We start from the raw sequence: 23,901 nt of genomic DNA, 5'->3' as shown, positions 1-23,901 counted from the left end.
ACATATATAAAAGCCCTTTTGAGGAATATCTATTAAATTATTTGCCAAAACAATAGTCTGTCTGCCAAAGTGCAGAAGCTCATTATTACAATAAAAATTTTTAGATGAAGTTCCTCATAAAAGGCTCATTTTTCCGAAGGTTTATTGAGTTACCTCTGAAAAGTCTGCCCATTGAAATACAGAAGCATTTCAATAGGAGTTCATTAGATTATTACTTATTAGAAAACCCTTCGAAAAGAATTTATCATTAAAAAGTTATAGAAACACAAACATGCATTGAAAACTTTAATTTTGCTCAGACCACACCCCAGCTGGTCACACACACACACACACACACACACACACACACACACACACACACACACACACACACACACACACACACACACACACACAAACTCCTATCATACACAGACACAGCTGTTCTCACTCAACCTCACGCCAACACCCTCTCAGTCAGCGCTGACTCAACTCTTTTTACTTTTATATGCCTCACAAAATCTTCTTCTCATCTCAATCTTAATTCCTTAAAAGTCCTACAATTTTTCTATCAAATTCTTATCCCAGGCCTGAGATTCTTACACTCTTGCTTTTTAAATTTACACCACTAATCGCTCTAAACTGGAGTCCAAATGACACCGAACAATTTATTTATTCTTATGTCTTACGATTCAAAGGGCTTCGGGCCCAGACCCTGAATTTGCATAAATTTATAAACTTTCAAATGTACATTTTAGAAACTCCAAAAACTCAAAACACTTCACTATTTCTGAGGCTAAAACATCTCTTTTCTTGTTACAAGTGCAGAACCTCTCTGTCCTCACTATAAATTTCCTTGCAGCCTTTACGCTGCTTGCCTGCTTCTTTTCTCTGTCTCTCTTTTTTCTACATCAATTGCCCCCCTTTCTCCACTTCACCTGAGATGTGGAGAGAAAAAACAACTTTAAATAAATTTAGCAGAGACACCTGTATAGACAACAATTCCACAAACATACCCACACAGAGAACTTTGAGGAGTGACCCCCTTTCCTCTCCCCAGAAAAGCAGAGAAAAACACACCTGTCTTTCAGATTGCCCTCTGGGAGTCAGCTGAAAGAAAAAAAGGCGCTGCACAACCAGTATTTTGTGATGTCAGATTTGATGTATCTTGATCAGGAGATGTGGAAAAATTGGCTTTCAGGCAAAAACGTCTCTGGACGCTAACTTGAATAATAAAAAGAAGTTTATTACAAAAGTTCAGACATCAAAACAGATTTCTGCAGCAAAATCTGGAGGTCCCAAAGCCAGAATGAAGACCTAAAGACCTGATGTGTCGTTCAGTCTTATATAGGGTTTAAACAAAGAAAACTCCTCAGTCCTGTGTCCTCCAATCATAGTTTTTTTTTTTTTTTTTTTTTTTTTTTTTTAACCTTTATTTAACCAGATAAAAAACCCATTGAGATCATGATCTCTTTCACAAGGGTGACCTGGCCAAGAGGTCTGCAGCATGTCATAAACAGACAAACAAAACAGTATGAGAACCAAAACAAAGAAACAAAACAAAATTAAACATACAATATCACCAAAGCAATAGCATTTTCAACATAGAGTGCGTGTACTATCCAAGCAATTTTACAACAGACAACGAATTAAGATTTATAACACAGGCACTGTCCAATAGTCTCACTCTGTCTGTCCTTTAATATAGAGCGGAAAGCTCCAAGAGGAATAATTTCAAGAAGTTCCATGCTGTGGGGGCAGCAAAACTAAATGCTCTTTTTCCAAATTCAGACCTTACTCGTGGAACAGATAAAACAAGTGTAGAACAAGATCGCAAGGTATAGCAGCTGCTTGTTTTCTGCAGTAAAGTGCACAAATAAGGAGGACTCAAGCTTAAGAGAGCCTTATAAATTAGGGTCAGCCAGTGTGCATACCTACGGGCACTCAGAGAAGGCAAGATTGATTTTGCATATAGTTCACAGTGATGGGTGAGATAACTGCAGCCTGTGACAAATCTCAGTGCCGCATGAAATACAGTGTCCAAGGACTGGAGACATTTGGACGAAGCACTCAAATAAAGCACATCCCCATAGTCGAGAATGGGCAAGAAGGTCGCTGTCACTAATTTCTTTCTGACCCTGAGAGAGAAGCAGGTTCTATTTCTGAAAGGAAACCAAGCTTCGCCCTAAGTTTAGAGACCAGATTATTTATATGAGTTTTAAAAGAGAGCTGTTGATCTATGATAAAATCCAAGTACTTGTAATGTGAGACCTGCTCTATAGGTTTTCCATTTGATGTTTTGAATGATGGAAGACCATGAGCTTGGTTTTGTCTGTATTTAAAACCAATTTAAGTTTGCCTATAGGATGCTCATTTGCATAGAATGCATGTTCGTGTGTCAATCCAGTCTGTAGGATAGTAAAATATAAAAACTTGTATAGTAAAAACTTGAGTGTGTACCATACAAATGCTATGCTTAGATACCTCAGTCACATTGACAAAGTGATGGTTGAGAAGTGAAGCCATGCGAGCCTTATCAGTAATAACAATGTCATTGAATATCATAGAGACTGGTAGCATGATCTTGACGGTTTTCCAGAACTTCCTCGCATCAGAACCACATGTGGAAAATTTCTCCTTAAAAGGGGAGATTTTAGCGTTCCTGATGGCCTGTGTTGTTTTATTCTTATTATGCCAAAAGGCATGCCAGTCAGCCGGAGATTGTGTGGAGTGGGCTTTCCGCCAAAGGGTGTTCTTATGATGGATAAGCTCAGCCAAGTCATGGGAAAACCAGGGGCTATAACGATTCTTGATTCTACATTTTCTCAAACGAGCATGTTTATTGACAATTAGACTGAATGTATTTTTGAAAAAGCACCATGCCTCATCCAGGGAGGGAGCAGAGCCAACTCTATCCCAGGTCACTGCCCCAACATCCTGAAGAAAGGCTTGCATATTAAGATTCTTGAGAGAGCGTTTGATTACAATGACTGGGGGACTTTTAACTGAACAGCCAATGTGTACACAGGCAATAGCACAGTGATCGCATATTTGGCTGAAAACACCAGACTGACAGTTAGATGGGGTGTTGGTGAGAATGAGGTCAATCAGCGTGGAAGATGAGGGAGATTTCAAATTTGGTCTGGTGGGCTCAGATATTGAGTAAGATTTAGAGCATCAAATTGCTGCAAAACTGTGCCAGGAGGGTTAACCATATCCCAGTTTAGATCACCCAAAAGAACAAACTCAGAGGTTGTGAATGGTACAAGGAGCTGACTAATGGCTGAGAGTGCAGAAGCAGGTGCAGAGGGTGTTCTGTAGCAGACAGCAACAGTGAGAACAAAACTGGCTGAAAGTCTAAGCTTTAATATCAGCAACTCGAACTGTTTGGGAACAGACTTAGACAGAACAACAGCACATTGCAAATGATCTTTAACATACAAGGCTACACCACCGCCCCTAGTGGCTCTGTCTTTACGAAATACATTATAGCCTGGTATAAATATGTCATGACCATTGACACTTTTTTTTAGCCAGGACTCAGAAATAGCTAGAACATCAGGATTAGCAGTATGTAACAATGTTTTTAAGTGATCAAAATGCTTTGGATTTAGCAGACTGCAGATATTTACATGTAAAAACCCCAAGGATTTGCGATTACAGAAGTCTCTGAATAACAGTTGTGAAGTAGTAGTAGGATTATCTATACCAGGTCCAGGATTTGGGTGAACATTCCCAGAGATAAAAAGCATGAGAATAATTAACGTGCGCCAGAGGGCAGCACAGAAAAAAAGTCGTTGTTTATCTTTTAGTGAAGCCATAACCACGAGCAGAGAGTTAGAGTCAGAGAGCTGCTGCAACAACATAGTTAAAAAGGTTAGAATAAGATGAAATACCTGAGTGGTAGGAAGTCCAACAAATATCGTAGTCCAGAAGGATGAGACATCTGTGGGCTGTAAAGTAAAGTCCATCGTACTCCCATAGCGCAGCACTATAGCAGATCCAAGTGGGGGCTTGCAGGCAGGTCTGACAGCCTCTGGCTGAATGTGCAGAACAAATCCAAATAGCACAGTCCAGAAGGAAAATGTAGTTTTTACAGAGAAACGCATGTTTACATCGAGTAAAAGCACATCAAATAGAGACAGAACGTGCGCAACCAGGAAACTCAGGCGCCGCGGCCAGCCCTAGCTGTGGAGGTCCTCAAGCAGCTGATTGTGTTTGTAAACACGCAGCGTCACGACCAGATCCACAGAGATCCACAGAGGGAGAAATATGTTCCGACTGAATGGTCAGCAAGCTACTAACCATAAAAAGCCACCAAAATGTCAAACAAATAATCCAATTGGCCAGATGGACGCAGCCAGCGCCGATCAGCTAGCTGAGGATTAGCCCAGGTACAGCAACACCTGAGCGGCAGGCCTTGCAGACAAAGACCAGATCAACCCTCGGGGATACGATCAGGTAACTTCCAGAAAAGTGTTGCCGTTCAAGACTGTAATTAAAAGTGCTTACAAAGCTTAGAGAGTATCAATATAGACAGACTCAGACACGGACAGGTAGACGAGATGTTCTGCTGGCAGCCATCTTGTATGGATGAACCATACAAGGATCTGACAAAGAACAAAATTGAAAACCATGGGGTGTATATGCACAGAGGGATTGACAAGGAACAGGCGAGTGATTAGACCAGGTGAACTAACAAGCCCGAAACAGAAACCACAGGACGGAAGAGGGAAAACAGAACTAAACATGACAAAACCTAAACCATGATTCTACCAGGAACTAAACATGACAAAAACCAGGACTACAAACCAAAATCCAAGACAAAAAACAAAACATGTCAAACAATGATCTAAACAGAAAACCAAACACCACAAAAACCAGAACTAGAAACCAAGATCAAAACAGAACTAAACATGACAAACTAAAACCCTAAACCATGATCAAAATCTAACACAAACCAAACACCGCAAAAGCCAGGAACCATGACAGGAACTGCTCATCTTAATTTCACTTTCTTTTGTGCTGGAAGGTGTTAGTTATGAGACAAAGAGAATGTCTTTTTAATTGAAAATGGGCCGTATGCAATACCTCAAACTATAACTTACAGTAAATATACACTGCCTTCCAATACAGAAACTGTTTCAATTATTTATCTCTGATTATTCTCACATGTAATCATGTGCAGACTGGAAGACTTGTTATTGTGTGACTATAATGTAGACTCAGATTACACTACACAGTAAAACTTTCTTCATAGAAGCCAAAATGTTTTATCAAACCTAATCTCTGATAGATTGCTCACTATCTGTATGTATTTTTATACAGTGTATTAAACACACAGCAAACAGTTCGATCAAACATGAACAAACATGAGAAACAATATGATCCTTTCTTCAGAAAGAACTACGCTGACTTACTATTTGATGATAGCAAGTGTTTGCCTCATTCTACTCCACTTTTTTTTTTCCAACAAGACTCAAACAGTTTGTATCTTAGCTTGACAGTCTTTGGCAAGTGTGCTTTAGTGGTTTCAGTGGGCTGAGTGGAAAGTCTAAACTAATGTGCACATAGCATTTCATCTCATACTGAGATACATTCCATTCTGGAGTTGCTCCCGGTGAGAGGCGCAGAGCAGGTGTGGGCATGCTCACTGCCCCCCGACTTGACGCCCGTATGTTGGGGTTTACCCCGGTGGACGAAAGGGTAGCCTCCCTCCGCCTTCAGGCGGGGGGGGCAGGTTCTGACTGTTGTTTGTGCTTATGCACCAAATAGCAGTTCAGAGTACCCACCCTTTTTGGAGTCCTTGGAGGGGGTGTTGGAGAGCACTCCTTCCGGGGATTCTCTTGTTCTGCTGGAGGACTTCAATGCTCATTTGGGCAATGACAGCAAGACCTGGAGGGGCGTGATTTGGGGGAACGGCCCACCTAATCTTAATCCGAGTGGTGTTTTGTTGTTGGACTTCTGTGCTCTTCATGGACTGTCCATAACGAACACTTTGTTCAGACATAAGAGTGCCCACATGTGCACTTGACACCAGGACACTCGATGATCGACTTTGTAGTCGTGTCGTCGGACTTGCGGCCGCATGTTCTGGACACTCGGGTGAAGAGAGGTGCGAAGCTGTCAACTGATCACAGCCTGGTGGTGAGTTGGCTCAGATGGTGGGGGAGAATGCCGGTCAGGCCTGGCAGACCCAAGCATGTTGTGAGGGTCTGCTGGGAACATCTGGCAGTGTCCCCTGTCTCCAGCAGAGCTTCAACCATGTCCCGGGTGAGGCGGAGGACATTGAGTCCGAATGGGCTGTGTTCTGTGCCTCTACTGTCGAGGTGGCCAGCCGCAGCTGTGGCCGTAAGGTCGTCGGTGCCTGTCGTGGCAGTAACCCCTCAACTTGTTGGTTGGACACCGGCTGTAAGGGATGCCGTCAAGCTGAAGAAGGATTCCTATCGGGCCTTTTTGGCCTGTGGCACTCCAGAGGCAGCTGATGGGTATCAGTGGGCTAAGCAGAGCGCAGCTTCAGCGGTCACTAAGACAAAAACTCGGGCATGGGAGGAGTTTGGAGAGGATATGGATAATGACTTCCAGAAGGCTTCGAGGAGATTCTGATCCACCATCCGGCAGCTCAGGAGGGGAAAGCAGTGCTCTGTCAACACTGTGTACAGAGGGGATGGGGGGCTGCTGACCTCGACTTGGGACATTGTGAGGCGGTAGAGGGAATACTTCAAAGACCTTCTCAATCCCATCAACAAATCTTCCGATGAGTGGGGTCTTGTTCACGAGTGACAGAAGGATGGAGGCGGATCGATACAGCATCTGCAGTGATGCGGACTCTATATCGGTCTGTCGTGGTGAAGAAGGAGCTGAGCCAAAAGGCAAAGCTCTCGATTTACCGGTCGATTTAGGTTCCAACCCACACCTATGGTCACGAGCTGTGGGTAGTGACCCAAAGAACAAGATCACGAATACAAGCAGCCAAAATGAGTTTTCTCTGCAAGGTGGCCGGGTTCTCCCTTAGACATAGGGTGAGAAGCTCGGTGATCTGGGAGGTGCTCAGAGTAGAGTTGCTGCTCCTCTTTGAGAGGAACCAGATGGGGTGGCTCGGGCATCTGGTCAGGATGCCTCCTGGATGCCTCCCTCTTAAAGTGTTCCGGGCACATCCCACTGGAAAGAGGCCCCGAGGAAGACCCAGGGCAAGCTGGATGGACTACATCTCTCGGCTGGCCTGGGAATGCCCCGGGATCCTTTCGGATGAGCTGGTGAATGTGGCCGGGAGAGGGAAGTCTGGGTTTCCCTGCTTAGGCAGCTGCCCCCGCGACCTGACTCCGGATAAGCGGCAGAAAGTGGATGGATGGATGGACTGAGATACAATGATTAGTTGTTCTCGCAGGTCTCTTCAGTTGCTGCAGATTCAGCCTGTCTCCTTATACGAAGTAGAAATATTCCTCAGAAGCAGGAATCTGAATCAGTACTGGATGTGAGGATGGAGCAGATTTTTCTAAGTGTGATGGAGTTACTGTGTAAGTACCTTAACGTTCCTTATTTCAGCAGTGAACTGGTGAAAAAAAAAATTATATCAGAGTTTGAACTAAATAAGCAGTGGTATGTTTTTTACGTTGCTTTCTGGGTCAGTCTGCTTTAACACATTTTTACTTTTACTTTTTAATTCAAATGCTTGCACTGTGGATGAACCTTTTCCATCAAACTTACCTTTTAAAATTCGCTTAACCAAAATATTTATGTCTAGTTTCCTAAATAAATGTTCTTCAAGTGATTTTATTCTTTATAGTTTTGATATATGATGTAATCTAATCAAATCTTATGAGATGTTAATCTCCCTTTCAGTGCTTAATTCACTCTTACATTATGGGTTATGGGTAATGGTATGCCAAACTTTACAACTTTTTTCTCTAATATTTCTACTAATATTTTGTAATAGTTTTTATTATTATTATTCAGATAAAATCTCTTTCGAACAGTTATACTCCGACCTGTCTTCTCTGTGTCTCCATCATGGCTGAGTCCTGGATCCTCAGTAACTCTGAGATGTGAAGTTGATCAAGTGTCTGCAAGATGGAGGTTCTACTGGTAGAAAGCTGTTCCTGATCTGTCACATAATTGGTACAGGTATGATTGCTCCCTGGCAGCACCTTTTGGAACGAACATGATTCCTACATCATTCATGGACACACACACACACACAGCAGGATATGTGTGTAGAGCTGGAAACAGATTTTATTACACTGATTACAGTCGACCAAAGTTTGTCTGGTCTACAGATCGGTTTATTTTTCTTTAATCACTCAACAGCTGTTACATCGTCTGACTGGTTCATTTTTCCTGTGAGACCAACTTCATCTTGCCAACTAAAACTAATGTTGATGAACAATAGTTTTATTCATGTTACCTGCAGTACATAAAAAAGAACGAATGTGCACATTTTACTTTTGTCTATAATCAGTTTCTAATCCAATCCAATTTTATAGAGCACTTTTAAAACAACATAGTTGACCAAAGTGCTGTACACAGCCTTAGGCTTAATAACTATTCCAGATATTTTACTGAACAATAAAATTAAATATACTATAAAAGCAATCAAATTACTAGTAACAGAAACACACAATGAGCAATAAAATAAATAATAAAATGAATTAAAGTCGCAAGCGATATCCATCAGGTCCGAGCCTCTAGACCCCGGCACCCGTCTCATACACCTTTTCCTATCATGTTAGGTAACCTGCTAACATGGTATGTAACATGGTAAAACATCCAGCTGAGAATCTGAAATGTTGATTTACATAGTTAGCATTTTTTGCTACCATGCTAACATGCTAGCTAACATGCTATGTTGCCATGGCAACAGGTGTTGTAATGTGTTAGGGACCCAACAAGTATGGATACTGTCAACTTTGGTGCAGATCCCATGTATTTCTATGGAGATATGAGCAAACCGTGTTTCATGGCGAGAAGGCTTTTTTTCGTCGGTTGTCAAGGTAACATGCTCTCTCCTATTAGAATGATTTTAACAGCGTTTGGTGCCCATCTTGTCAGGAAGCTTCCCACAAAGTTTGGAGTCAGTCGCACGAATCCCCTCAGACTAGTTTGTTCAAATACGATGTGTGTAAAGTGAAAAAATGGGGAAAAAATGGACGTACGCGCCAAGATGGCGTGCGCCCCGTTGCCATGGCAACAGGTGTTCAATTGACTTTTTTGCTCGACTCGTGGTGTTACACGTGTGTACCACGTCTCGTCTTCCTACGTCGAAGTAGACTTCAGGGACCCCATTCATTTGGGGATTTTTTTGTTGTCTAGGTGGAGCTGTTGAGCCAGTTTTGCATTGAAGCGTATGCGGACCTTAGAGTATTGCAATTTTCGCCAGACTTGATGTGTGTGCCAAATTTCAACACTTTTCATGGGTGTTTAGGGGGTCAGATTTGTCCTCAAAGAGCTTAGAAGGAGGAGCAGAATAAACATTTCACCAACAATAGGGTCCTTCCATACTTCGTATGGCTCGGACCCTAATTAAAGCCGCAAGCGGCATCCATCGGGTCCAAGCCTCGTGGCCCCCTCGTGGCCCCCGTCTCATACACCTAGCATGTTAGCTAACATGCTAACATGCTATGTAACATGGTAAAATGTGTAGCTGAGAATCTGAAATGTTGATATACCTAGTTTTTTGTTAGCATGCTAATATGCTAGCTAGCATGCTATGTTGCCATGGCACCAGGTGGTGTAGTGTGTTAAGGACCCAACAAGTATGAATACTGTCAACTTTGGTGCAGATCCCATGTATTTCTATGGAGATATGCGCAAATCGTGTTTCATGGCGAGAAAGCTTTGTTTTGTCGGTTGCCACGGTAACATGCTTTGTCCTATTAGAAAGATTTGAATAGCGTTTGGTTCCCAACTTATCAGGAAGCTTCCCACCAAGCTTGAAGTCACTCGCATGAATGCCCTCAGACTAGTTCGTTCAAATATGATGTGTATAAATTTAAAAAAATAGGAAAAAAATGGACATAAACTCCAAGATGGCGGGCACCCCGTTGCCATGGCAACATGTATTCAATTGACTTTTTTGCTTGATGTGGGGTGTTACACATCTGTGCTGACGTCTTCATACGTCGCAGTAGAAGTTCCTGACCCCATTCATTTTTGGATTTTTTTTGTGTCTAGGTGGCGCTGTTGAGCCATATATGCATTGAAGTGTAGGCGGACCTTAGAATATCCATGAAAAGTTCGATATTCCTTTGAATATCGAACTAAAATGCTTTCAGAAAACTTCAAAAGCATAAGCTAAACAAGTCAAATTAATAATGCACGTTTATACGTATTCAACAATAAAACCTCTGAGATGTTTGTCTCCCTGTTACTTGTGTTTCAGGTTCTCATCCATCAGCATCTCTCACAGTGAGTCCTGACAGAGAGCAACACTTCACTGTTGATGATATCTCTCTGAACTGTGGAGGAAGCTCTGCTGAGTGGAGAGTGATGAGGTTTACTGGAGGAGGCTTCCTTTCAGACTGCTCCTCCTGGGGGACGATACCTGGATCTAGATGTAGCTTAAACAGTCGTTGGTACCAGAGAGGAGTGTATTGGTGTGAGTCTGGATCAGGAGAGTTCAGGAATGCAATCATCATCACTAGAACAAGTATGTTTATGTTATTTTGTCCTGGATTTTAATTAATTAACAGAATATTATTATAACATGTGACATTAAAAAAAAAAAATAATAAACATTATAAGTATTTCTCTCCTCTTTTTCTGGTTGATGGTGGTAAATAATTTTTATGACAATATCAAAATTTTTTGTTTTCAACAGAAAATTCTCTTCTAAATGTAAAACAGATCATCTGACATTAATAAAGTAGTGTTTGCAGTGTTCAGAGAGAGGATGAAGGAATTGTTAAAATTTCACTTGCACTTGATAAAAAAAAAATAATGTGAAATGATATGAAGTGAGTAGCTGTGAAATAGGTGTAGGGAAGTTATTAGTCATATTTATGAAAAAACCAGCCACAGCAACTTGCAGCTTATTTTTTTTTATATTCAACACTTCTTTCTAGACATGTTAGAGAGTGATATGCACCACCTTATGTCAAAAGTGATTTATGACCCTAGTTCTGACATGATTTATGACAGGGGGGCGTGACGGTCATTCATCAAAGTGATTTGACAGGTTGTGTCGTCCAATTGGAAGCTGCCACGTCATCACCGGAAGTCCCTCCTTAACCGGAAGTCTCTCCTCCCTGCTAGAGACCGGAAATGTCGTCATCAGCCGGAAATTTCGTCTTCAGCTTCAGCACCCCCTAAAAACTGTGGAGTCTATCCACTCCGCCCAGACTACCTGGATGGGTCGGGTTGTAATAGACTCTTTTCATGACCTTATTCTCAGTCATCCTGCCTTCCGCAAGCTCTAAGGTTTTACTGGGAAAAAGAGAAACGAGAATGCTTCTTTATTCTGTTTTCTTTTTATATTTTTCACTCAACAGCATATAAAAAAAAAAAAAAAGCATACATGCTTATTCAAGTAAAATATGAATAGACGTTACTTTAAAGGAAATATCAACCCTCTCAGACAAACTTGTAGCGTTTATACACACATGGCGGTGTACAAACAACACCCTTTTTTTAATCTTTATTTTTTTTATTTCCAGTCAACATCATGAAGAAAAAAGCACACGTTTTATTCAAGGAAAAGAAAAACTAAGCTTGGATAATCGCTAAAGCATGGTCTAAAGATTAATTACCTCTCCAATACTCATTCACTATTAAAAGTTGCTCTATTTTAGCTACACCCTGCTCAACCAGTCTATCTAACATCTCATACATATCCTCAATTCTCCTCACTGATTTGAGTTCATGTAAAATAGTCTCTGCCACGGTCTTGACTCTGCCGTCTTCAGATTGGATGTTGCGTAGAATTAACAGACGTTGAATGGCTGGAATGAATCGAAGGGTGCAGAGACCTCTCATGAGACCGTGAAAGTTGTCGCTGTAGTAGTCATCATCAAGCACGTCCAGACACTGGTGCTCTTTCTGGCTGGGGTGGTTAATCTCGCATCCGTAACAGTTGTCCTCCCGGAACTTACGGAGGACGCTGGCGAGTAGATGGAGATCCGCCGTCTTTACAGTGTTGATGAACGTAGATGACACCCAGCCGTCCGGCTCGTCCTCCTCCAAGCTCTCTACGTCTCCCGCGGATGAGGAAGGAGAAGCGGGCGACTATACAGCAGAACTGCACCATATAGGACCCTCATACCCCTCATCCACAACCAGCTCCAACGTCACGGGCGGCGCTGGCTCGGGATCCTGAGCGTACCCCTCGACCCTGATTCCTGACAACAGCGAGGGTGAGCACTCGATGTCCTGAGAGTACCCCAGGTCAGCAGCTCTAGATAGCAGCGAGGGTGTGCAGTCGGAGTCCTGAGAGTACCCCAGAACCCCGGCTCCAGACAGCAGCGAGGGTGTGCAGTCGGAGTCCTGAGAGTACCCCAGACCCCCGGCTCCAGACAGCAGCGAGGGTGTGCAGTCGGAGTCCTGAGACGGGTCTGGCAAGCCCGGGCTGTGGGCTCCGTGCTGGGGTGAAAACTCACCAGACTCGCTCGAGTCGGACGGAGCAGGGATCCAATCGAAGAACTCGGTCAGACATCTCTGGCCACGGGGTCGGGGTGTAGCATGCATCTTTCTCTCTTGCGTCGTGGGTCCTTCCAGAATCTAGGTTAAGAGAAAAATGTCCTGCTGCAGCTTCTTTTATCTTGCTAGGTGACTTTCTCACTCCCCCCGGTAGAACCCGAGCCAATAAGAACGTGTCGCGTGGTAGGTGGGGTTGGAGGAACAGCCAATGGAGGAAGGAGGAGGCGTCGTCCTCAAAAATCTCAGGCGGAGTTGGAAAAACAGCCAATGGAGGAGGGAGGAGAAGGCTTGGTCTACAAAAATAAGTTTTTTTTCACCGATATGGCGTCTTTCCAGTTGCGACAGTCGTGGAAGAGGGTGCTAATCTTGTCGCTATTTTCTTCCATTTTTTCAGCCCAGGCAGCGTGAGGCAGTGCCAACACCGTCTGGAAGACGGCGCATTCTGAATTAAAGGACTCCAATATACTGTTTGTCTGTTTATGACGTGCTGTAGACCTCTTGGCCAGGTCACCCTTGTGAAAGAGATCATGATCTCAATGGGTTTTTTATCTGGTTAAATAAAGGTTTAAAAAAAAAAAAAAAAATAAAGTGCTCTTGATCCCACAGATCACTGAGACTCCGGAGGCTGGCTCAGAAAAACCAGCGGCCCGAGGTGGTGGTTTTCGACTGCCATACGGCGCTAAAACAGGGCTTTCCTCCGCCGTCCCTCTCTGAATTGCTGGGGGAAAACCCTGATCTAGACCGCTTAGGAGGAGAGGCCGCTGTATGCTCATATTCACCCGAGGAGCCTAGCTCAACCTCTCCACGCCACCACGGGACCACTATCTTCAGCACTCCCCAGTCGCTGGAGGCCAGAGATGCTACATTCGGTAAAGTTCTGAAAGTTTCACTCCCATCCACCTGGTACATACAGAGTTCTCCCGTTTCATACTTGAACATGTAGCCCCATTGGCTGCTCACTCCGTAGGGAACTAGAGACCACTCGTCGCGCAGAGACATGGACGAAGGCATCTGGACCCTCTGGAAATTCACAACTCTCTTCACCGGAGCTCCGGGTATCGAGCGCGTCGATTCATCGATGGTTACAGCAGTCTCACTGATCACCGGAGGAGTACTCTCTGCCCTGATGCACCTCGGTAACTCATCGCCGCTCGCGTCAGGAACAGCTTCGCCTCCGCTGACAGTTTTGGTTTCTCGTCTTCTCTCCATTTTTTTTTCTCTCCGTAGTTCGCTACTGTAAAGAAACAGCTTCTCTTCTTATTTTGACTGTTTTTTCCCAGACATGCCTCGACATGCCCTCGCCGGACCGTCCCACCGTTACGCGGCCCTCACCTCATTGGCTCTAAAACCCCGGAAGAGGGGGGGATCCAGGCACTGACGTGGCTTCCAGATTGACGACACTTCCGGCTGATGACAACGTTTCCGGCTGATGAAGACATTTCCGGTCTCTAGCAGGGAGGAGAGACTTCCGGTTAAGGAGGGACTTCCGGTGATGACGTGGCAGCTTCCAATTGGACGACACAACCTGTCAAATCACTTTGATGAATGACCGTCACGCCCCCCCTGTCATAAATCATGTCAGAACTAGGGTCATAAATCACTTTTTGACACGGTCGGAGACCGTAGTACCAGGAACCGGACCCAAATGCAGAAACACTCGGATAGATGAGGTAAGAGATGCAAATAATATTTATTACAATGAATGTGAGGGGCAAGGTCCAGGTCCGGTAGATCTTTCTGTGAAGGGACAGAGGATTAGTGTGGGTCTGACAAAGAGCCTGATGATGTCTGTTGTGGCTGCGGCTTACTGAATTCCAGCGAGAGGCTAGAGATGGAGGGGGTAGGCGGGAGTTGGTTTCCGGAGGTGGTGAGAGTGTTCGTTTGCAGGCAGGGCGAGCAGGCTGGCAGTCGGCTTGGCAAGCAACTGGTTAGGATCCTGGGTGCTGTGGTCATCCAAAGGATCGAGATCTAGGGCTGAGGAATACAGACATCAAAGTGAGTCTCACTGAGAACAAGACACAACACAAGACTTGGAAAATGGCCTGGTTACCACGCAGTAAAGTGTGACAATCTGGCGAAGACTGGAGCTCCTGCTTGCCCCTAAATAGCAGGGAGTAGAGTCAGGTAATGAGCCTGCTGATGAGCTGCAGGTGGCAGCAATTGTGGCTCCAGACTCCGCCCTCAGTCCCCATGGTAACCTGCTCACCCTGACCTGCAAACTCAGACACACACCAAAACATGACACTTTTGACATAAGGTCATATCACTCTCTCATGTTAAGAAAAAAAACGAGTAATATGAATTCTCTTTAAATGAGACTGCAAGTCAAACTATAGGACCCCTGTTGGCTTGTTGGGTCCTTTGCCTAAACAATGTATATATGGGATAGAATGACCTGATGATTAGTCTGAAAACAGTTTCTGTCTAATCTGTCTAACAGGACCTCAGCTTTCTGTGTCTCCATCATGGCTGAGTCCTGAATCCTCAGTAACTCTGAGATGTGAGATTAAACCTCCGTCTGCAGGATGGAGGTTCTACTGGTATAAAGCTGTTCCTGATCTGTTACACAAGAACTACAGTTATGATCTGCTAGCTGGTACTGACAGTGGTATTGCACAGGATATTTTTTATCATTCATAGACAAACACACACAGCAGGATGTGTGTTTAAAGCTGGAAGAGGGGACCCAGTATATTACACTGATTACAGTGAACTAAAGTTTATCTGGTCTGCAGGTCAGTGTGTTTTCTATTTGATTCACTCTTTTTTAATGACTTTCTTTTATTGATCATTTTTGTCTGTAACCTAAAATCTTGACTCCAGAGTCCACTGATCAAAAATAACTGACTGTTCTGGAAACTGGAAGTTTACTTCCCTAAAGAAAAGTGATGAAAATGAATATTTTATATTTAAAAACATTGAATTGAAATACTTGTTGTAAAAGTCTTACAGTTAAAAAGAAAACACTGATTGTGGGAGTTGGTGAAATACTGACAAATAAAATGATTCTGGCATTTTTGCAGCACATACAACTTTATTATTTAAAATGGGAGAAATGTTTGATTTCATAGTAGAGATGATACAAACATCAAAACACTGTCCATCATGAGATGTTTCTTCTTGTTCCAGAGAGAAGGAGAAAAAACTTGCAGGGAAGGAATTCTTGAAATTGAATTGATTATTCAAAAATTTGTTTTTCAGATTTTCATCCACCATTATTTCTCACAGTAAGTCCTAAACATTAAGTCAACACATCACTTCCGAGGCTGTTTCTCTGAACTGTGAGGGAAACTCTACTGAGTGGAGGGTGATGGAGTTTACAGAAGCAGGACATCTGTCATACCTAGGAAACTGTTTCAACCTGGAAACAAGGAATGGATCCTCCTGTACCTTCAGCAGTGAGAATTACCACAGTGCAGTTTGCTGGTGTGAGTTTAGATCAGGAGAGTTCAGCAATGCATTCAACATAACTGTACAAGGTGTGTTATGACTCATGTTCCGTTTCTTTTCAGTTCTAGAGTCTCACAGTGGTCACAAATGTGTTTTACTCAATTTACAAAGATGTGCTCCAATGTTTTATTAACTTTGGTGACTTGCAGTTGTGTTTTCAAGTTCATATGAAAAACACCAAATAATTTAAACATGTAATTCTTTTCATGTTAAAAATGTTTCCTGTGCAAATACATTTTACACAGATACCTCATCTGACCCTGCAAGCACAAGAAAATAAAGAATAAGCAAATGAAAACAGTGAGGAAAAAAAAGTGAATTAATAGAACAAGATAGATTTGTATAGTTTTTATACTTAGTGGTATTTATTTAAGTTTCCAGTCAGTGGAGCTCTTCTATCTGTAGAGCTATTTTTGCCCAAATTAAGAAAATATAATATATTCATTCGCAGTTACAGCTAATGAGCTTTTGAACACACATCTGCAGCTGCGGGTGAACATCACATCATTATCAGAATTATAGTTGAAAAAAAAAAATCACATCAGGAGAAGGTTTTTTCTAGTTATTGTGTACAAGGGTAAACAAATATGAAAGAACACATTTCCAGTTTAAGGGGAATTTTAAAAATCTGCTGTTGAGTTGGTGAAAGGTTATTTATGAAGTGTACAGTTTTTTTTTTTTTTTCTGTACATCAGATTGAATGTCAAATACCGATAAAGCTATTGCCAACTCTCTCAATATTCTCTATTTAACAGATACAGATGTTATCCTGGTGAGCCCCGTCCATCCTGTGACTGAGGGAGCTTCTGTCAGTCTGAGCTGCAGACTGACAGAACAAAACACACTTTCCAATGTTTCTTTCTATCACAATGACAAACTTCTCCAACATGATGGCAGAGAGGAGCTGAACATCTCTGCAGTGTCTCAGTCAGACGAAGGTTTCTACAAGTGTCAACATGCAGGAAAGACGTCACAACAGAGCTGGTTGTCAGTTACAGGTGAGCGGGATTAAATTATTTAATGGTTATTATTTATGAAGTAATACCACATTTTTGGATAGTATTCATCGCTGTACTTATATCAGCTGTGTCCAGACCTGAAAGCTCTTCACGTCCTTTACTGCTGATCTTTGGACCAGTTGGTGGGATTGTTTGTATTTTCCTGCTTTTGCTGTGTCGAAGCAGACGGTCAGGAGGTGAGCTGTTTATCATATTTTATCTCTATTTGCTCCTTATTCTCCAGATACCCAGGATTGAGTTCACATCTCAATGTAGCAAATGAAAAATTTGTAATATACTGTAATTTAACAGCAATATTTATCTTTTTACAGATTCATGCTGGATCAGGTCAGTTCAGCAGTTTTTCATTTCCTCTCATCTTAACCATAAATCATTAGATCTTTACTGTATAAATTTACTGGATTTATTATGTTTTAGGTCCAATCAGTCAGAGAGCTCCAGTCAGACTGCAAACCATGAAGTTAATCAGACTGAAACCAATGAAGACAGCTTTCCACTTAATGGTCAGGACCTAAAATTGATTATTATCAGTCACTAGAATTATAATAACTATTATTATTTTTTTCCTGTCAATAATATATTACGTTACCTAACTCAACCTTCATTAAACAGTTTAATTATGATGATTTTAAAGAACCTCATTCAGAACCCAAATTCCACCACCCTGCACCATCCATCCATTTTGTATACCTGGAGCTGGAGCCTATCCCAGCAGCTACTAGGTGACAGACAGTGTACCAGGGTAAACTGGTCACCAGTTCATCATAGGTCCAACACAGAGACAAACAACTACTCACACTCTACGAAGATAACTTAAAGCATTTCTTTGGTGCTGGTGGAGGACTGGAGAGAACACATGCAGACAAGTGGAGAACATGCAAACAGAACGGTACCAGCCAAGGTTTGAGCCAGGAACCTTATGCAGCAGGGTGACGGCTAACCACCATGCAGACACAGACTATAAAAGTCTGTGTCTCATGTCAAAGTATGTCGTACAAGCAGTCTTGATGAATGATGACATCCGCACTGCAGTCTTTCCTCTTTTACACTTAATGCTGTGTTTCTGTGTCTGTTACCATCTGTAATATGTTTCAGCAGTTATATATAGTTACATATAGTACTACACTCCCTGTAATCTATCATATGTATTTATTTTATTTTATTTAGGAATTAAATCAGAAAATAGAAGTTTATAGATTAATGATGAAATTCCTACTGAATATGGATTTCCCATCAGCATTTGGTCTTTGCACATTTATTTCTGTGGATTTGTGAATCTGGAGGTAGGTGCATCTCATTAGGATACTAAAGCTACAATAGACCCAACTGTTGAACTTTGATAGTAGAAAATCTATCTCAAATGACTCCAGAACACATGATTCCACAAATGTTTAAGTTGGTCGTGTTTCCAAGATTAAATACTCCAATTAAAAAATAAAACAGAAGTAAACCTAATGTTCAAAGTTCACCAAGAAAATTCTTTCAAATCTTTACAGCACCTTTGACCCTATTTTGCTGACTTCAGTTAGAGTGTAAATATACATGTCAAACATACACATAATGCAAGTGAATGTCTATCTAGAAAAATACTGATTATTGCATGAATGGTTGCGTGGTATACTTCACTGACCAGAAGTTCATCTAATGTGATTCTGGTGATAAAGACTCAGCAGCAGTTGGGATGGAAGACCAACAACATTTAGAAGGAAGATGAAGTTTGCTGCTGAAGGTTCTCAAAGCTTCAAAGGGATTGCAAGAAGTTTTCCACGATGGATGTTTGACCAACATCCTCCTCTTCCCTTCTTCTTACATTGAATTCATAACACAGTCAAATATTGATGAGTATTAATCAGTTATTTCAGGTCTTCATGTTCCCCTCAGAGCCTCCACAGTCTGAGGCAGGAGACTGTACTGAAGATGGTGAAGCCACCACAGTCTTATAAAAATGTCCTACACACTCTCTCTTCAGCAGATGGAGGCAAATTTTGATCCTCCCTGCACAGAAAGATTTTGTTTAGATTTAAAGATATAAATGTGATTGTTTTACTGAGTGTTATTATTCCCAGTTTCTGCATTGGTTCACAACTTAAATAAAGGTAGATACATTACTCAATAGCAATAAATATTAAGTATGTCCTAATTTTTAAGTTGTTTTATTTGCTTTTTGACAGCTGAGGTTGACATCTATGAGCCAATCATGCAATCTGGAGACACAGGTACAATACATCTTCTGATGCAGCTGATTGGTTTGAGAAAATGATTGCAAATGATTAATAAAAAAAATTCCCGAAATATTTCAGATGCAGACGAATCCAAAGATGTTATAAACTCTGTCGTTGGGCTCAAACACTGTGGAAAGAACAGTGAGATACTTCAAACACATGTTATGTACAAAATAAAGAAATTGTCCAGAAAGTTTTGACTTAAAAATGTTCATTATTTTTTCATGTGATGATCTTAACAGGAGGGCTCGAAGAACCAGAGGAAGATCCGGTTTATATTAATGTGAAGACAGCAAACACAGGTAAAGTCAGTCAACCCTAGAACAATAAGGTCGGGTTATTTTCGTGATGTTGTACGGCTTCTTACCTGACATTAGTGCTCCGAAGTTAAAACAGCGTTTGTAGTGAACAATGTCCTCATGCCATCACATAGCAGGAGGCTGCAGGTCAGCAGTTCTGTTTACAAGCTGATTTAGTTCACGTTTATTTCCACTAGATGGGAGCAGAGTTAATGGTTAAAAGACATCTAAAGCCTCTTGTGGTGTTTTTCTATTTCATGCTCCCATAGTTTACAGCACAGGACCTTCCCTTCCTTCAGTTTCCTTTACAGATAGTAGCTTAATAAAGCCAACTGCTAACCAAGCTGCAGAACTACAGAAAAAAGAAAAGAAAAATCCAAACTTGATTTACAGTGTATAATAAAAGTTTGCAAACTAGCTTGTATTTCCATTAGTCTTGCTCACAGTCTGTGGTTTGTGTGCAGGAATATTCTTAATTTATGTAAACAATTGTGTGCTGGACTTTAAAACAAGTTTGTGGAACAAGAAAATGTGCCAGTGTGCAGCTGTAGAATTGTTCATGTCTACAGGCTTTGATTATTTGACCAATCAATGCTGTGCATTGTTTCACTCAGCTTGCTTTAAACTTCAGCTGAGGTAGAACCAAATAAATAAAGGATTGTAGTGGTTCCACACAATAAATAAAATAACAGCAACAGAAAAGCAGTTCAGTTCTTAATTTGGCTGGTACAGCGGTCATTAAAGAGCATTAAAAATGTCCTAGGGCAAGTAAAGATACAAATAATAATAATAACAATTTTACATTAAACCAATATAAATGCCATTAAACAAGCAACATCCTACAACACACAACTGTAAACTACTAATAAATACTAATAGAAAATAAAATTTAATGATTAATAGTAATAAAAACAACCATTTGTGTGAAAATTACAACAGATACAATGACCATGTGTTAATGCTGGCAGCATGTGGAGATTTTCTATTTCTTCTCTTTTAGTTTCTATATCCTGTCTGTGGCAATACAGTTAAATATTTACTCATATTTCTTTATTCACAGGGGGGTCATGTTTTCCAGCAACTACAGTTTATTCTGAAGTCAGATTTCAAACAATTGTTTATAATGATGCTGCAATGTAGGCTGCATCACTGTGGTGGTTTATTCTACAACTAGCAGTTATAACACATAAAATAATAAATAAACCATCCTCACATCTTTGATGAGTGTAAAGTCAACATATTTGAAGAAGTTCCTCTTTGGACAACATTGATTTCATTGTTTATATCAAAATGTTTTCTTTTTTTACATAATATTCACTTTAATTTGACATGAAGTGTTTTATATTTTTACTTTTTCATATCAGCTGCATCGTTGTAATGTTTGCCTCACTGTGCTCAACATGTAACAACATTAAAACAAGTTAAACCTCATACTTTTCACTGTCAGCAATACTGTCACTATTTCACAATTTGTCTGTTTATTTGACTTGAGATCCGTTTTGTTTTCACTAAACAAAGTTTAAACAAACTTGATGTTCCATGCCGATGGATTTATTGATGTAAACCAGATTATCTAAGTTAAGTTACCAGTTCCATCCATTGTCCCAGACTGAGCTGCTTTCATTTTCTCAGTGAGTACTTACCATGCATGTCTTTATGCTATGAATCATTTTTATGCTTTTTTTTATTATCAGACTTTCACAGTTTGAAACATGAAGGAGTAACTGCAGAAACACTTGAGGGACCTACATCTGCTTTATTACCAGCCTTGATCCACACTTGTCTCCTGCTCTTGTCATTCAACTGTGATCCTGTTGGAATTTTAACAATTTGTTTCCAAGTATTAATTATGTGTATACATTTGTATACATTGCTCTGTCATGTGGAGTAGATTAAGTTAATTTATCTTTAACTTTGTGCTGATAATTGTGCACTGATGTTCCATGATATGGTATCCAATCCAACCCAGCTTTATTTATAAGGCTTTTTTAAAACAAACCACACTGGACCAGTGCTGTACAGAAAATTAAAATAGAAGCCACAAATAACAGTCATAGGAGCAGACACATAACATACATATCTTTTACTATCGTTTACCATCTATCTCATCTATGACTCAGTGTGATGATGACAGCTTTAATTATCATGTCCAGGCAACACTTACTGGAGGTGTCAGGAGGAAATGTATGTCTTTGACAAGTTCTAACAAAATAATCAGCTTGTTCCATCTGTGACATTTAGTGTAATTTTAGACAAAGACATTAAAAAGTCCAAAAGTTAGAAAACATTAGAAAACATTTTTTACAGCTGTAAATACCAATAACCCTAATTCTCTATAATGTGGCCATTTTGCAATTCTTTAATGACAACTGACTGTTTCAGATGAAAACACATCTGTCACATCTGCCCATTTTAACAATTATAATAAAAAAGAAAAAAAAAATAGTATCGGTAATTGAATCTTCACTACTTATAACATGCCTGTTATAACTTACTCTGGTACTGTTATGAAATTAAATATGTTTAAACCATGTATTCTTTTATTACAGTAAAACAGACAAGGAAAACTTCTATTAAGCGTGAGCCTTTTAAACAGACAGTTCATGAAACATGCAGCTGTGGTTTCTGAGCAGGATGTAAACATGTCGAAATAATTCTGTGAATGTTTCAGAAAAGCGAAGGAAGAGTTTATAGAAAGCATATGAGCTCATACTGGTGTGATACAACCAGGGCTGGACGGGACAAAAAATCGGCCCGGGCACGCTCCACTTCTCCTGAGTTCTAACCACCGGTCCCAGCACTACATTACCCAGAATCCCTATGTTCCAGCCATCTTGGATCTCACGTGCATCATATCTTCATCATCATCAGTCTGCACCTGGTCGTCTACCTATATAGACTCCCCGCACAGACTGACTCAAGGTGTAGTGTTCTCTTGTGTTTTCTATGTATCGCTCTTTACCCACACTGGTCATTCTTGAGCTAAAGGCTTTATTAAACTTCTTTGAGTTGTTCCTGCGCTTGTGTCCGGCTTCTCTCTGGCTCGCCTGACATTGTCTCATAAACTTAAGCCAACACCATTCTCCCTCTCCCATTATTCTAAACAGTACGTAGTGGAAACCTGGAGATATGTAGATGATTAAAAAAATAATTTTAGGAATACAGCTTAAAGTGAAACTAATAATATTATTAATAATAATAGGTATAATTAAGAAACCTTTATTAGTCCCTAATAAATCAGGGGTGCAAAGCATTGCTTTAATTTATTAGAAGGATTGCAACAGTATCGCATCCAGCAGGGGGCGGCAAAGGCATCCACTTATATGGCTGTTAGCAAGAGTCAGCTCTACCTGTTCATGTATGTATTTATCAGGGGTGTAACGGTACATGTATTCATCCCGAACCGTCGGTTCATTTACTTCAACGCCGAATACAGTCAGTCACGGGCACCCAGAAGGGGGCGCGCGTTATAATTAGTGTCAAAACAGGAAAAGCAGAGGAAGAGACGATAGTGCGCACACACTAATCCAAAGCAAGAATGGCAAGTTCAGACAGCACTCAAGGGCTCGATGACCCCCCTGCCTGTTTCAGAAATACTTTATTGATCCCTTCGGAATTCCTCAGGGAAATTTGTGTATTTGTGTGTTTCAAATCTATAGTGTGGGAAAGTTTCAGGTTTCCTGTGAAGTATGACAGTAAAGGACAGCGAGTTGTAGATATGACCACGACAGTGTGTCGGCGTTGTAAGGCAGCTGTACGGTACGTGAGTGGAAATAAGACCAACATGCTAACGCTCATCAGACGACATCACCCAGATGTGCCAGTTACAGGAGTTAGGCAGAGAAAGACAGCAACAGTGCAACAGCTAATTCCTGTGGCGTTTAATCAGCCTTTAGCTGCGAGAGCAGACAGGACCAAAGCTATTACGGAGGCCGTTGGCATATACATTTCATCTGCAATGCACCCTTATGCAGTAGTAGAAAATCCTGGCTTCAAGTACTTCAAGTCCATCAACGTCAGAGCCAAGTCCATCAACTTCAGAGCCCAGTCCATTGGCAGTGACAGCAGAGTCAGAGGAAGCACCTTCGCCTCCACCAAAGAGGTCAGCCATGGCAGAAATTTTTGCCCCACTCTTCAAAACTGTTAAACTGTACCAGCCTGATTTGCAGCAGCAGTTGAAGGATGAAGTGTACTCCTACATGGCAAAGGAGTGTATTTCAATTGACTCCAACCCGCTTGCCTGGTGGAAGGCTCAAGACTCAGCATATCCTAATCTAGCTAAGCTTGCTAAGTGTTACCTGG

The 23,901-nt window shown here is 41.3% G+C and overlaps 1 protein-coding gene and 1 long non-coding RNA gene across 2 annotated transcripts in view; both read left to right on the top strand.

Moving 5' to 3' along the window:
• LOC121639981 (obscurin-like) overlaps positions 1-23,901 on the top strand; it is a 146,648-nt gene that overhangs the window by 51,575 nt on the left and 71,172 nt on the right. Inside the window, exon 5 of the mRNA XM_041985601.1 lies at positions 15,050-15,195. Within this exon, the coding sequence (XP_041841535.1) occupies positions 15,050-15,195 (146 nt within the window). The remainder of the gene's footprint in view (positions 1-15,049; positions 15,196-23,901) is intronic.
• On the top strand, positions 19,376-21,041 carry LOC121640100. Its single transcript, XR_006010354.1, has 3 exons — positions 19,376-19,441; positions 19,543-19,602; positions 20,660-21,041. It is a non-coding gene; the product is annotated as an uncharacterized LOC121640100 (long non-coding RNA).

This window comes from Melanotaenia boesemani, chromosome 5, assembly GCF_017639745.1.
Source record: "Melanotaenia boesemani isolate fMelBoe1 chromosome 5, fMelBoe1.pri, whole genome shotgun sequence".
Lineage (NCBI taxonomy): Eukaryota > Metazoa > Chordata > Actinopteri > Atheriniformes > Melanotaeniidae > Melanotaenia > Melanotaenia boesemani.
This window is presented reverse-complemented; position numbering and strand designations above follow the sequence as displayed.